The following is a 13059-nucleotide window of genomic DNA, read 5'->3' on the forward strand; positions in this document are numbered from 1 at the left end:
GCCTACTGAATGTGAGTATGTACTGGTGTATGAATGAACACACTACATGTGAACAGGGCATGTATGGTATGATTTTTAATAAGACAGGACAAGACTTTTTGATTTAGATTCTCATATATGTCTATTTAAATTGCCCCACAAAACCCTTACAGGTTCTCTCAGAAGGCACCGTCTCAAACCTCCCTTTGCTTTATGTTCAGCTAGGCACCCCCAGTACTTGACACATTCCTGAAGCTCAGGAGCGTTCTCTGAGGTGCATGTGGACCTCTGTTGTCCTGATTACAAGCCCACTCAGAAGCTCTTTCTAGAGTAAGTGTCATACAAAGACACTTCAATATCCAGAAGGAGATGGTGGGAACTAGTAAGGACCACAGTGACAGAAAGACTAAGATTATGAGGAAAGGTCTGTGGGATGTGGATGGGAGTGGATGGAGAGGACGGGGGGGGGGGGTGAATGGAATGGATGGGATGTTTTGAGAAAGGAGTGAGGATGAAGACATTTCATAGAGACAGAACCCAGAAGAAAAATTAAGAGAAACACAGTGAAGAAAACGCTCCATAGAAGTGTAGAGGGTTCAGGAAACATCTTATTTGAAGTTGAAAACATGCAAGGGATGATATTCACAGCAAAAAAATAATAAGCCTTCTCTTGAGAAGGTAAAAGCCCATTCATAAGAAAGGCAAAGAATAAAAGATGAACAGTGGATATGGACAGACTAAATCACAGTCTATTCCCTAACACAAGAGTGGTGTGAAGAAAGACATCAAGGTTTGAGAACAAAAGGAGCAATGTCTTCACTGAAACATCGTGATACAGATAAGGTGTGATGACACAGAGAAAGAACATTCTTTTACAAAATAAAATATTTGAAAGTATAAAAAAGTATGATACATCTACATAGCTTAAGAATCACGGTAATTCTGGAACGTTCATATGCATACGTTGAAATGTAATGGAAATGATTTAACAAGTACTTGTCTGGATCCCAGTGGTAAGGGGGATTATAGCAGAGACAGAGGCACTCTTACAATGGTATATTTCAACAAACATCTGTAGTAATCCCAGCTACTTGGAAAGCTGAGTAGAGGATCACATAAGATAGTTAGTCGGCAATCAGCCTGGGTAACATAAGGAAACTGTCCCAAAAACAAGCAGAAACAAGGATGTGCCCCCCCCCCTTTTTAAGAAGTGGATAAACAAAGGATCTTAGACAAGAGGGGACAGCCACTTTGTCAAATTGAAAATGAGAAATAGGAAAATATATAGACAAAGGATAGGAAGGCAGATAAATTGACAGCAAAGCCTGAGGTATGGCAAAGGAAAGTCCCAGCAAAGAGCACGGCATGGTTGAGAAGTAGAAAGGGTGAAATCCTGAGGAGAAGCAATGTAGCTTCCCCAGTGACTGACATGAGATCATGCCTCATAAAGAGGAATTGCATGAGAGCTGAGGCCACAGGCTGAGGACTCTGGGACAGATCCTGTTGCTGTTCTTTCTTGCCTCAAGCCATCAGTAATCAGATCCAAACAAATCCTGGGCTACCTATCTCAGTCTCTCTCTAGCACTTACACACAATGGTAGCTATGTGGGAGATACTGGTTAATTTTTGAGGTTTTAAAAACATAAGTGATGCCACAATTCATAACTATTTTGAGCATTCTTTTTCTAAAACTCTGCAATAGGTCTTCAGTTGACACTATTATTTAAGGTTCCTTGTTCCTTAGGAACTTGTTTCTAAGTTCTTTTATGAAGACTTCTATGTGGCACCCCTAAGAAGTACAGCCCCTTCTATATGCCTCTTTATGTCATGCAAGGCTAACCCTCAGATACATCAGCTTAACCACCGAAACTAATAATGAGTTTATTTCATTAGGGCCTGCCCAAGTTCTCCCAAAGGGACTACACAATTTCATAATCAAAAAAACTTCAATCTAAAGTAGTTTTAGCATCTGTTCTAGTAGATATTTTCAGCCCTTAAAAAACATTTTTTGTCTTATACAATGTATAAAAGCATGCTTTGTCTTTTAAAATATGTATTCTGTCAGTAATACTGAAATTAATTTTATTATATGTTTCTTACTACTTATACATTTTCCTATGATAATCACTAGCTGTGGATAGCCATCTTTTATATTAGCTCTTCTATCTGTTTATTAGTCACTTATAGTTCTTTAGATAGTCCAAATTCTGAACTTTGGTTAGTAATATAGGTTGAACTAATTTTCTTATGAGTGAAGTTATTGTCCAATGTAGCCCTTCATATTTTATCTGTGCATATGCTTAATGTTACCTTTGTTTTGTTTCATTTGTTTGGCTTGGTTTGATTTGGCATGGCTTGGTTTCATCAAGATGGGATCTTTCTAAGTTGTTCAGCTGTCCATAAAATCACAACTCCTTGCTCCACCTCTCAAGTACTGAAATCACATCCATGTACCACCATACCCAGTCTAGCTGTTTTAATTCAGCATTGCTACATTTGTTGCTATTTTAACTTATGAATTAAATATACTTTATTTAGTGTCAGATAAGAATTTTCCATGACATTATAAAGTTTCATAGTTTTTAAATCTAAATTTTATGATAAGCTTACTGATCACAACAAAAAGGTCTGTTGGCTTGTGCTTCTGAACTTTTATCTATTGAGTCTTATGATCTATAAGTCATGAATATCTTTGAAACTTTTGGAGCTTTTTAATTCTTTAGCGTTTCTTTGTAATTTTAAGAATATAAATGTGATTTATTTTAGGCATCTTATGCTTTTTAAATGCTGTCATGAATACAATTACTTTCCTAATTTGATAGCCAATTTGTTCAGTACTATCATATGGAAACATGATCAGGGTTTGCTGGTAACCTTTATATTCTGTGATTTTGTTAAACTCATCGATTATTTTAATCAGTACATTTTAGACAACTCCTAGAGTTTCTACACATGGGTTCATGATCTGTGTGGATAGAGATTGTTGCATTGGCTCCTAGCCAAAGTGAAAACTGAAACATCCCCCCTTTAAATGTATAACTCAGACCCCTCAGCATAGGCAGCGAGGCAGGTAGGAAGGGTGTATCTTTTCTTAAATCTGAGTCCATTTTTAAATAGAGAGATAGTTCCCTATGGTTTCCTTCTTTCTAATGTTAGCCTGAGTTTAGAATCAAGATCATCCTACATAGACTAAGTAAACTATGAAGTTAAATCTGAGAGGTGTACTTAAAAGAGGTAAGGAACACAAAAGCCAAGGCTTCCTGAGAAACAAACATTTTAGAAAATATCTAATTTATCAATATGTCATTAAAAGTCATTGTATCACTTTTCTCTGATGGAGTGTCAGTAGGTTTATCAACCTCTCTCCAGGTCAAATCCCATGTGCAGGAGTAGTTGGCCAACACAAAACAAACTCAATAGTATTTTTGTGGGCTTTTTGTTTTATTCAAGTATTTTTTCTCTTACTGTTTTTTGTTTGTTCTGAATTTCACATTTTGTTTTGTTTTTGTTTAAGAGAGAGGAAAAGAGATGAATTGAGTGGGTGAGGAGGTAGGGAGGATCTGTGAGGAGATGGGGAGGGGAAGGAGTATGATCAAAATATATTGTATTAAAAAATTCAACTCAAAAACATGAAAAACAACAATATAACAATCCAACTTATAAACAGAGTAGTAATTGGTGACTTTAGTGAGAATTGGTAAAGGAGACCAAATGTGATTGTAAAGGGAAACCGAAGACAGGCTGTCTACAGTTAAGAAGCAAATAAAAAAATAATCATGTTAATATAGATCTTCTCCTGGCTGTGTGTCAAATAAGGAAGAACATTAAATTAGAAGAAAGTACAGAAACATGGTTAAAGGAATACACATAAGCCCAAATAAAAGCTATACAAAACAAGCTACAGGACAAGAGGTGGGCGAGCATGCACTGTTTGAATGAGTTTGTGCCTGGAAGGGAGAGGCAGATTGTGGTAGAGAGTATCATCCAAAATATTTATAATGTGTAATATATATATAATTACTTTTCAGGTTCCAGAGTGATCCTGAACTATGTCAATATTAACTACACAGGAAACCTCAAATAGCAGCACATCAATGACCTCCACTTTCCTCTTAGTGGGCCTGCCTGGCCTGGAAGCTGCACCATCCTTGTGGACAATTCCTCTCATCACTGTCTACCTTCTCTCTGCCCTGGGCAATGGTACAATTCTCTGGATCATTGCACTGGAGCCCACGCTACATCGCCCAATGTACTTCTTCCTTTTCTTGCTTAGTGTGTCTGATGTTGGCTTGACCACAGTACTAATGCCTACCCTGCTAGGTCTGGCCTTTGCTGATACTCATGCTGTCCCTGCCTCAGCCTGCCTCCTACAGATGTTCTTTGTCCATGTCTTTTCTGTTATGGAGTCCTCTGTCTTGCTTGCCATGGCATTTGATCGGGCTTTGGCTATCTGCCGCCCTCTCCACTACCCAGCACTCCTCACCAATGGTGTCATTAGCAAGATTGGCATGGCCATTGCTTTCCGATGTCTGAGTCTCCATCTGCCCCTTCCGTTCCTATTGGCTCACATGCCATATTGCCATCCACAGGTCCTGACACATTCTTATTGCTTGCACCCAGATATGGCTCGCCTAGCCTGCCCAGGAGCGTGGGGTGCAGTCTACAGCCTGGTTGTGGTACTGTCTGCTATGGCACTAGACCCTCTGCTTATTTTCTTCTCCTATGGCCTGATTGCAGAGTATTGCAAGGTGTGGGGTCTACTGAGGATCGTTGGAAGGCTGGTCAAACATGTGCTGCCCACCTCTCTGCTGTGCTCCTCTTCTACATACCCATGATTCTTTTGGCACTCATTGACCGATTCAAGCTGCCACTCCCTCAGCCTGCCCATACTCTTCTCTCCTATGTCCACTTCCTGCTACCTCCACTGATAAACCCAGTTCTCTACAGTGTCAAGATGAAGGAGATTAGAGAAAAAATTCTCAAAAGGGTACTGCCCAAGAAAGTTGGCTGTGCTCAGTGAGGGGGATGTCCTCCATGCTTGTGGTAAAGAGCTCCCCAAACAAAGGTCTCAGTGATGAAAACTCAGTTCACCATGCATGACCAGTCACTTAGGTCCATACATACTTGTATACAAATTAGCTACTTTTTTCTACAAATGCATATGCTTAAGAAAACATAAAAGCTCTAAAGAACAGAAGTGATCCATCCACTATGGCACTACCTATCAAGGACATTAGAAAGAGCTGGATACAATATATCCTAGTATGGGGCATGTTTGTTAATTCCATCACTATATGCTATGTAACTGAGAAGAGTGGAGAATTTAAAGACTCATGGAAGAAGAAAGAGAAGATGAGTCTCCTGCCCAGCTGGATGGAGGACTTTTCACCTGAGTTACCACTCATAGTAGTATTCTTAGTGATCCTCAGAGGAACAAACATAGCTTCTTCATGCTCTTCACACCAAGAAAAGGGCCATAAAATTCATCAGCCTGAAAAAGAGACAATTAGGTGTTTTTCATTATTCAGTTTTCAAAATTTTAATCAAAGTTTCAATATATGTACATTTTGGTTAAAATATTTTGCAATTCAGAAAAATGAGTAAGTAAAGATAAACTTACATCATTCAAAGTTAATCATAGTTGGGCTCCTAATTAATGTTAATCGATATAATGTCCTGAGTGATAGTAAACATCTCTAATCCAAGTACTTAGAAGACTGAGGTAGTAGGATTGTAGGATCTTGGGCACCTGGCTTGCTCTGTTCTTTGTATATCTCAATTTGTCAAATGGGGTGTTAATGAATGTGATGAGAGAAGGAGTCTTCAATAGGATTCAACTTACTATGCTATGGAAAGTGCTTCTCTAGTAGTTCCTGCTCCCTCTGCCTGGTCTCTAGAATGAGACATTGTACAGAACTGAGCAAAATCTATGCCCCAAGGCAAGTGCCTGCTACTTCACACTTGGGGCAGAGCCACTAATTCAAATCAGTCTAGATCAAGAGGACATCTATCCATCTTGTGACTACCTCTAATGACTACAACAAGCACTATAATGGTGTGCAAATGAAGCTTTGTGGATAGTACTCAACAAAAACAAACTAACACATTTTAATTTCTGTCCAATTCTACAAGCACAGAATGTTTTCTCAAATTTTTGTGTTATCAAGACTATCAATATGCTTATATGAGAAACTTGCCTTGTTTTTAACATAATAGTCAAATAATATCCTAAAGGTATTTGGGGGTACAGAATCACACTTTTAGTTCTTTAGAGAACACTAGGTAACAACATAAGTGTAGTGGGTAGCCATTCCAGCTTGAATCTGGAAGTTCCAACCCCATTGAGACTCTGGCAACTGTCACCCTACGAGGCGGGCGAGGGGAGGCGCCGGGGACCGAGAGCTGGATGGGCAGCGCTCGCTCTGGCGCTCTCTCGGGCGGGACACTGACCAGTGCAGATTGACTGTGTAGAGCTCCGGAGAACACCACTGGACTGCATTACACCTTCCCAGACCTGCGACTACCATTACTTAATTTGTGAGTTCGCCATTAAATAAATATCCTTTAACTACTTGAGTGGCCAAATAATTTCTCCAATATCTGGCGCCCAACGTGGGGCACGAACCCATGACCCTGAGATTAAGAGTCTCATGCTCTACCGACTGTACCATTATGTTCCTTCTCAGGTCTTTGATGGGATTGAAGACTAGCAGTTATAGTTACAACTTGGTATATATAATATCTTAGATAGAACATATTAAGTATTAGATTCAGGTTCTTTAGGATAGGACACCTTTGAATGATCTTTATAACATGCTGTTTACCTATGCTCTATACTTCTCTGGATTTTAGTATGTGTTTCTTGCTTGATATTGTTTGCATTGGTTGTAGTTCCATCTTATCTAGGTCATTATCTCTCATTATTTCTGGACAATATTTGATAACCATTCCTTTGTATATAGTCTTGTATTAGTTTAGAACCTTCTTATTTAGACAAAAAGGGGGAGATGTAGTGGGTAGCCATTCCAGCTTGGATCTGGAAGTTCCAACCCCCATTGAGACTCTGGCAACTGTCACGCCTACGAGGCGGGGCGAGGGGAGCGGGGACCGAGAGCTGATGCCACGCTCGCTCTCTCTCCGTGACATCAGATTGACTGTGTAGAGCTCGGAAAACCTGACTGCATTACACTTCCAACCTGCGACTAATATTAATTGTGAGTTTACATTAAATAAATACTTAATACTTATGAAAATATTTCCACAAGAATGATGGTTTCAGAGATGTGTGAAATATTTTTGGAAGCTCTAAACTGAGCCTTGATGCTTTTTTTTTATTAAAGAAGATATTTTGCATATAATATATTATGATCATATTCCTTTCCTTTCATCGGCTCTCCAAGGCAATTAGTACAGACTTCATTGATTCAAGTAACTAACTATATAACATTTGATAGCATGAATGGATTATAGTTTAGTCAATTGTTTCCTATTGATGGGCATTAAAGATGTCTTCAGTTTACTGCTTCTCCAAATAGAAATCCCTGTGTAACTCCTTATGAATATTTACATTAGTATTTCTACAAGGATGTTCTCTAGATCATTACTAATGGTTCTATAAGACTGTAAATTTCAATTTTCAGTATATAGCCCTTTCACAAAAGATTATATGCATGCATTCTTATGTCCTAGAGAAGAATGTAGTGTTTTAAAATTCTTATTAATTTTATAACTATGTCTCTTTACTTTAATTTGGATTTCCCAAATAATAAAAAAGAATTTCTTTCATGCATCTATTAATGTGTTCTATTCATATTTGTATCCTATATCATGAAGAGTTTACTAAAAAGAAGCATTTACCTAATTTCTATTTTTATATTTTAAGTTGAAATTTGTAAGTGAACTTAATTTTATACCTTTCCCATTATGATGTTTATGTTTAATTTTGTTCAAACAACTGTCAAATAATTTTATATAACCAATTTCACTTTTTTATTCCTCTACAACTTTTGTCCTTTATTTATTGTTTACAATGGGTTTTTTGACCTTTGCATTCCACATATAATGGCATGTGTATTTTTTAATTAATTAAATTTTTCCTTAGCAACTTAATACAAGCATGTAGTGCATACTGATTGTTTTCACATACACACCTCATTTTTTCTTACCTCCCTTCCATCTATCTATCCTCCCTCTCCCCTACAAACTTTTTTCTCACATTAATGTCTGCTTTGTTTTATGAATTTAACCAGGGTCATCTGTGTGATGATGGATTTGGTGATAACCATTGAAGACTGGCTCTGAAATCAGTATACAACTGAAGACAATGACTACCCCTTTACTAGAATCTATCAATAAAAAAACAGTTCAGCAGTAAGGGGATAGGGCCATATATGCACCTTCCCCATTCCTGACTGATTGCTCACAGGACCTGTCTTGTGTAGGTCCATTGTAATTAACCACAGTTGCTGTAGACTTGTGAGTGCAGTTACTAGGCCATGCCTAGATGATGACAATTCACAGCCATTCTCCTTATCTTCAAGATCTTGCATTGTTCCCATCCCCCTCTTTCTCAATGTCCCTTAAACCTTAGTGTAGAAAAGGAGGTATAACTGTCTTAATTAGAGCTAAGCCCTCAGGTACCACTTATTCTTAGCATATTGGTCACCCTTGGATCGCTGAATTCATTGTCATTTTTTCATTAAATCTAAGAGTAGCTTTCTTCTATGGAGGTACACAGATTTGGAAGACAGTTTGATGCTGTCAATTTATTTAAACAACAGCAGTGTGTTTCCCCCCTTGGATCTATGGATTGCTGGCCAGCTTTATAATACCAGACATGTCTCCCTTTTGTGGTGTGTGGTTAATGTGTGCCTTAAATGTGTGTGTTTGGTTACTCTCATAATAACTGTGCCACTATTAAACAAACAAACATATCTTGCCCAGTGTTGTAGTTTATAAGGGCTCACAACTGAATAAAATTGTTCATGTCTTTTCTCCCCGAGAAGCCTCCATAACATCTTTTAAATTATTAAAAGCCCACAGGGAGGAAGTTTACAGCTCTCTACCTACTTGCTTTCTCTGTATCTTGAAGCCCAGGTATGTTATGTTTTCAATAATAGGGTCTCACAACCTGGCTTTGATGGGCAACAAAAGGACTGACAAGAGCTGTTTGGGAGGCTTATAGGACCTCCCTGACCAATGACTCCTACGGGAGTGTTCCCTATAAGGCACTGAAGATTGTCTGTAGTAACCATTGCTTCAAAGAGCATCATTATCTACCCATGCAATGTACCTCCATTCAATGTATCATTCATATTTTTTAAATTAGGTTACAAGATAGTATGTTTGCATATGGCTTGTTCATAGGCCCTTCTCTTTGGTTAACAGTCCTACACTTAATTCTCATCTCCTCAGGCCCAAACACTTCCCTGTTTAAGCATTTCACCTACAATATTCTCCCACTCCACTTTAATTCTTCTTATGTTCTACTGTCTCCTTCCCATAGAGTGAGCCATCAATATCCCCTTCCTAGTTTTCCCACTTCCACAGGTACTCCAAGTTAAACAAACAAAACTAGTCAGTCAGATCTAGCATTAACATATAAAAGAGAACAGGTGCCATTTGTCCTTTTGGACCTGGGTTGCCTCACTCAGTAGAACTTTTTCCATTCCCATCCATATACATACAAACTTTATCATGTTGGTTTTCTTTAGAGTGGAATAGATCCCTGTGTCTCACAAAGCTCCTTATATCCCTGCAACATCTGTTTCTTACACTGATGAGTAGAAAGCTTTAACAGAGTTAAGGTATGACTACTCCGGCTTACCACAGCAGAATCAGAGGAACATTGGCCCTGGATTTCATTAACTATTGAATACACTTTGCTAATCTGAATCAAGCATTTTCTCAGCACAGAAGCTTCTAGATTTGATAGCTGTTTTGTCTTGGTTAGTTCTTAATGCCAAGTTTACAGAACCTAGATTTACCAGGGAAGAAGAAACCTCAACTAAAGAATTGCCTTGATCAGATTGGCCTATGGTCATATCTAGGAAAGATTTCTTGATTGATGATTGATGTGAGATGACCCAGCTCACTGTAGGCAGCACTAAACCTAGAAAGGTAGGTCTGGACTCCACAAGCCTGTGATCAAAGTCAGTAAGCATCATTCTTCCATTGCTTCTGCTTCAAGACCCTGCCTTGAGTTCCTGCCCTTACCTCCCTCAGTGATAGATCGTGACCTGGAAGTATAAGCTGAATAAACACATTCTTCCCACAAGTTGCCTCTGGTCAGGGTGTTTTACACAGCAAAAGAAATTAAACTATAACAGCTTCCTAATTTTATATCTTTTTGTGCTACCTATTTATCAATATTTCCTCATTTACTTTAATATTTCAGTGGAAATTGATATATATCTACCAGACACATATGATAAAAAAGCTCCTTTACTAATAAAAGATTTAAAAGTAAATCATCTGCAGTAGGAATTCATAGCACATTTAGTGTGACAGATATACATATGTACAACTAGAGTTACAACTGATCTCCAACTCCCGAGATTCAGTTCCTTAACTTTCACTGTAATCCTACCAAATGCTAACATCCTTTTATAATTTACTCCTCTAAAATTGATTTCACCATAAATCAGGATGGGCAAATGACAGTTTTTATAATTTCCTCTTTCACATCACCCTAGAACGTAATCCTCAAACATTAATTGACATGTCAATTACTTGGGAACTCCCTACCATGAGTATTGGCTCACAAGCTTGCAGCCGTGCTGATTCTACAGTGTCAGCAGCTGTCTAGGTGACACTATTGCTACAACAACACACTGAACATTAAAGAACCACTCAGACATTAAACAATAAATGGTTTAATACAACATAAGGAGGGATCAAAATAAGAGACAAATACAAGATGTTAAGCAGTTTCAGAATCCTTCAGGCTTCTCCCAGACACAATGAAGACCATATGCTCCATGTTTTCTTCAGAAGATTGTGGAAATTCTTATTCATCATTTTTGTGCCTAAGGATAGATGTCTTCCACCATCCAAATAACAGTGAAAGGATTCATAGACGCTCTATGAAATATGAAGCCTCTTCCTCCTTTAAACCAGAAAAGTGACAGTACTCATTGATTGAAACAAACTATAGGGCTGTGAAGTAAATGATTCTCCTTGAAGACGAAACACTATCCTGTCTCTAAAGTAGCTAATTGCAGAGAAAATGGAACATCTAAGAATGTTGTCCCCATTACTTAGAATGCAGACCCAGTTTTTCTAAGACTTTTACTCTAATCTGCCGAGTTTTTACACAATACACAATGGGATTCATCAAGGGTGGTACCAGCAAGAAAGCATCTGCTATCAAAATCATAGCTAATGGAGACTTATGCTTTGCAAAGCGATGCATGGTTGCTAAGGTAATGATAGGTACATAGAAGATGAGCACAGCACAGATGTGGGAGACACAGGTATTGAGAGCTTTGAGCCGCTCCCCATGGGATGCAATACCCAACACAGTCTTCAAGATGAACACATAGGACACAGCAATGAACACACTGTCTGACATCATGCAGAGTGCAACAAATAGCCCATAGTAAAAGTTAACCCTGTTGTCAGAGCAGGCCAGCTTCATGACATCCTGATGGAGACAATAGGAATGTGATAACAGGCGTTTGTTGCAGTATCTGAGTCTCTTTAAAGTAAATGGAAGGGGGAGCACCAGAAGAATGCTTTTAACAGCGAAGACTAGCCCAATTTGCACAACTCTTGAGCTTGTGAGGATGGAGCTGTATCTTAGGGGGTGCCGGATGGCTACAAAGCGATCAAAGGACATAATAAGGAGCACTGAGGATTCCATATCTGTGAATCCATGGATGAAGAATTCCTGGGCAATGCAGGCATCAGCAGAAATCCCCATGGCATTGAACAAGAATATTCTTAGCATTGTGGGGATGGAAGAAAAAGACAAGCCCAGGTCAGATAAGGCCAACATGGAGAGGAAATAGTACATGGGCTCATGTAGAGAAGGCTCTGTTCTGATGACACAGAGGATAGTGCAGTTTCCCAGGATGGCTGTAAGATACATGAGGCAAATAGGGATGGAGACCCAAATGTGCACATGCTCCAGGCCTGGGATCCCAATCAGTAGGAATGAGGAGACATCAACCTCTGAGGTATTGAGAAGCATCACAAGTACCTGTCTTCTTCAGCTGCTCCAGGACCTACAGTGCCATCAATAATAAACACATATCATCTCTTAGTTGTCACAATTACACAACATGGGTTAAATTTAATATACCTCAAATTATAAAATTATAAGATGAAAATATATATATACATATATAACATTTTAAAATATGGAATGTACTTAAACAGTTTCTTTATACTGTTTACTTGAGACCTTTATATTATTTGAATATAGATTTTTATTTTCAGATATATTTATACATAACTCTAAAGCTGGAAAGTACATAAGTGTTTTGGTTCCTCCATCAAACAACAACAAAAACCCTACATGTTTCTGTATTCATGTGCATGTGTACGTATGTGTGCGGGTTCCCTTATATGTGTTCATGAATATGGACACCAGAGGTCTACATCAAGTGTTTTCCTCTATGCTTTCACCTTACTTTTTCAGATAAAATCTCTCACTGAACCCAGAGCTCTCCATTTCAGCTAGAGTAGCTGTCCAGTGAACCCTAGGAGTCTTCCTTTCTCTCCTCCTCAGTCCTGGGATTATAGACACATACCCCCACACCCAGCTTTTATACATGGGTACTAGAGAACTGAACTTATATCCTCATGCTTTCACAGAAAGCACTTGAGTGACAGAGCCATCTTCCCAGCACCTCAAACTACATCTTTTAAGATACAAATTGCCGGGCGGTGGTGGCGCACGCCTTTAATCCCAGCACTCGGGAGGCAGAGGCAGGTGGATCTCTGTGAGTTCGAGGCCAGCCTGGGCTACCAAGTGAGTTCCAGGAAAGGCGCAAAGCTACACAGAGAAACCCTGTCTCGAAAAATCAAAATTTAAAAAAAAAAAAGAGGTTTAGTAGTATGTATGGGCATTTCTTA

The 13059-nt window shown here is 38.7% G+C and overlaps 2 protein-coding genes across 2 annotated transcripts; one reads left to right on the forward strand and one right to left on the reverse strand.

Moving 5' to 3' along the window:
* Window positions 1-4028: 4028 nt before the first annotated feature.
* On the forward strand, window positions 4029-4999 carry LOC114706598 (olfactory receptor 51S1). The gene is given in 2 exon segments (XM_028889063.1): window positions 4029-4710; window positions 4713-4999. Coding segments are annotated over 2 exon segments (969 nt in total).
* Window positions 5000-11163: 6164 nt separating this feature from the next.
* Window positions 11164-12193, reverse strand: LOC114706713 (olfactory receptor 51A7-like). The gene has a single exon (XM_028889202.1). It carries the CDS (start codon window positions 12170-12172, stop codon window positions 11234-11236), a length of 939 nt encoding a protein of 312 aa, XP_028745035.1. The 5' UTR covers window positions 12173-12193; the 3' UTR covers window positions 11164-11233.
* Between the last annotated feature and the right edge of the window lie 866 nt (window positions 12194-13059).

The sequence above is a fragment of the Peromyscus leucopus genome, chromosome 1 (genome assembly GCF_004664715.2).
Source record: "Peromyscus leucopus breed LL Stock chromosome 1, UCI_PerLeu_2.1, whole genome shotgun sequence".
NCBI classification, from domain to species: domain Eukaryota; kingdom Metazoa; phylum Chordata; class Mammalia; order Rodentia; family Cricetidae; genus Peromyscus; species Peromyscus leucopus.

Coding starts and splice junctions, on each gene's coding strand:
- LOC114706713 (XM_028889202.1), bottom strand. CDS start 12,172: ATGCTTCTCAATACCTCAGAGGTTGATGTCTCCTCATTCCTACTGATT.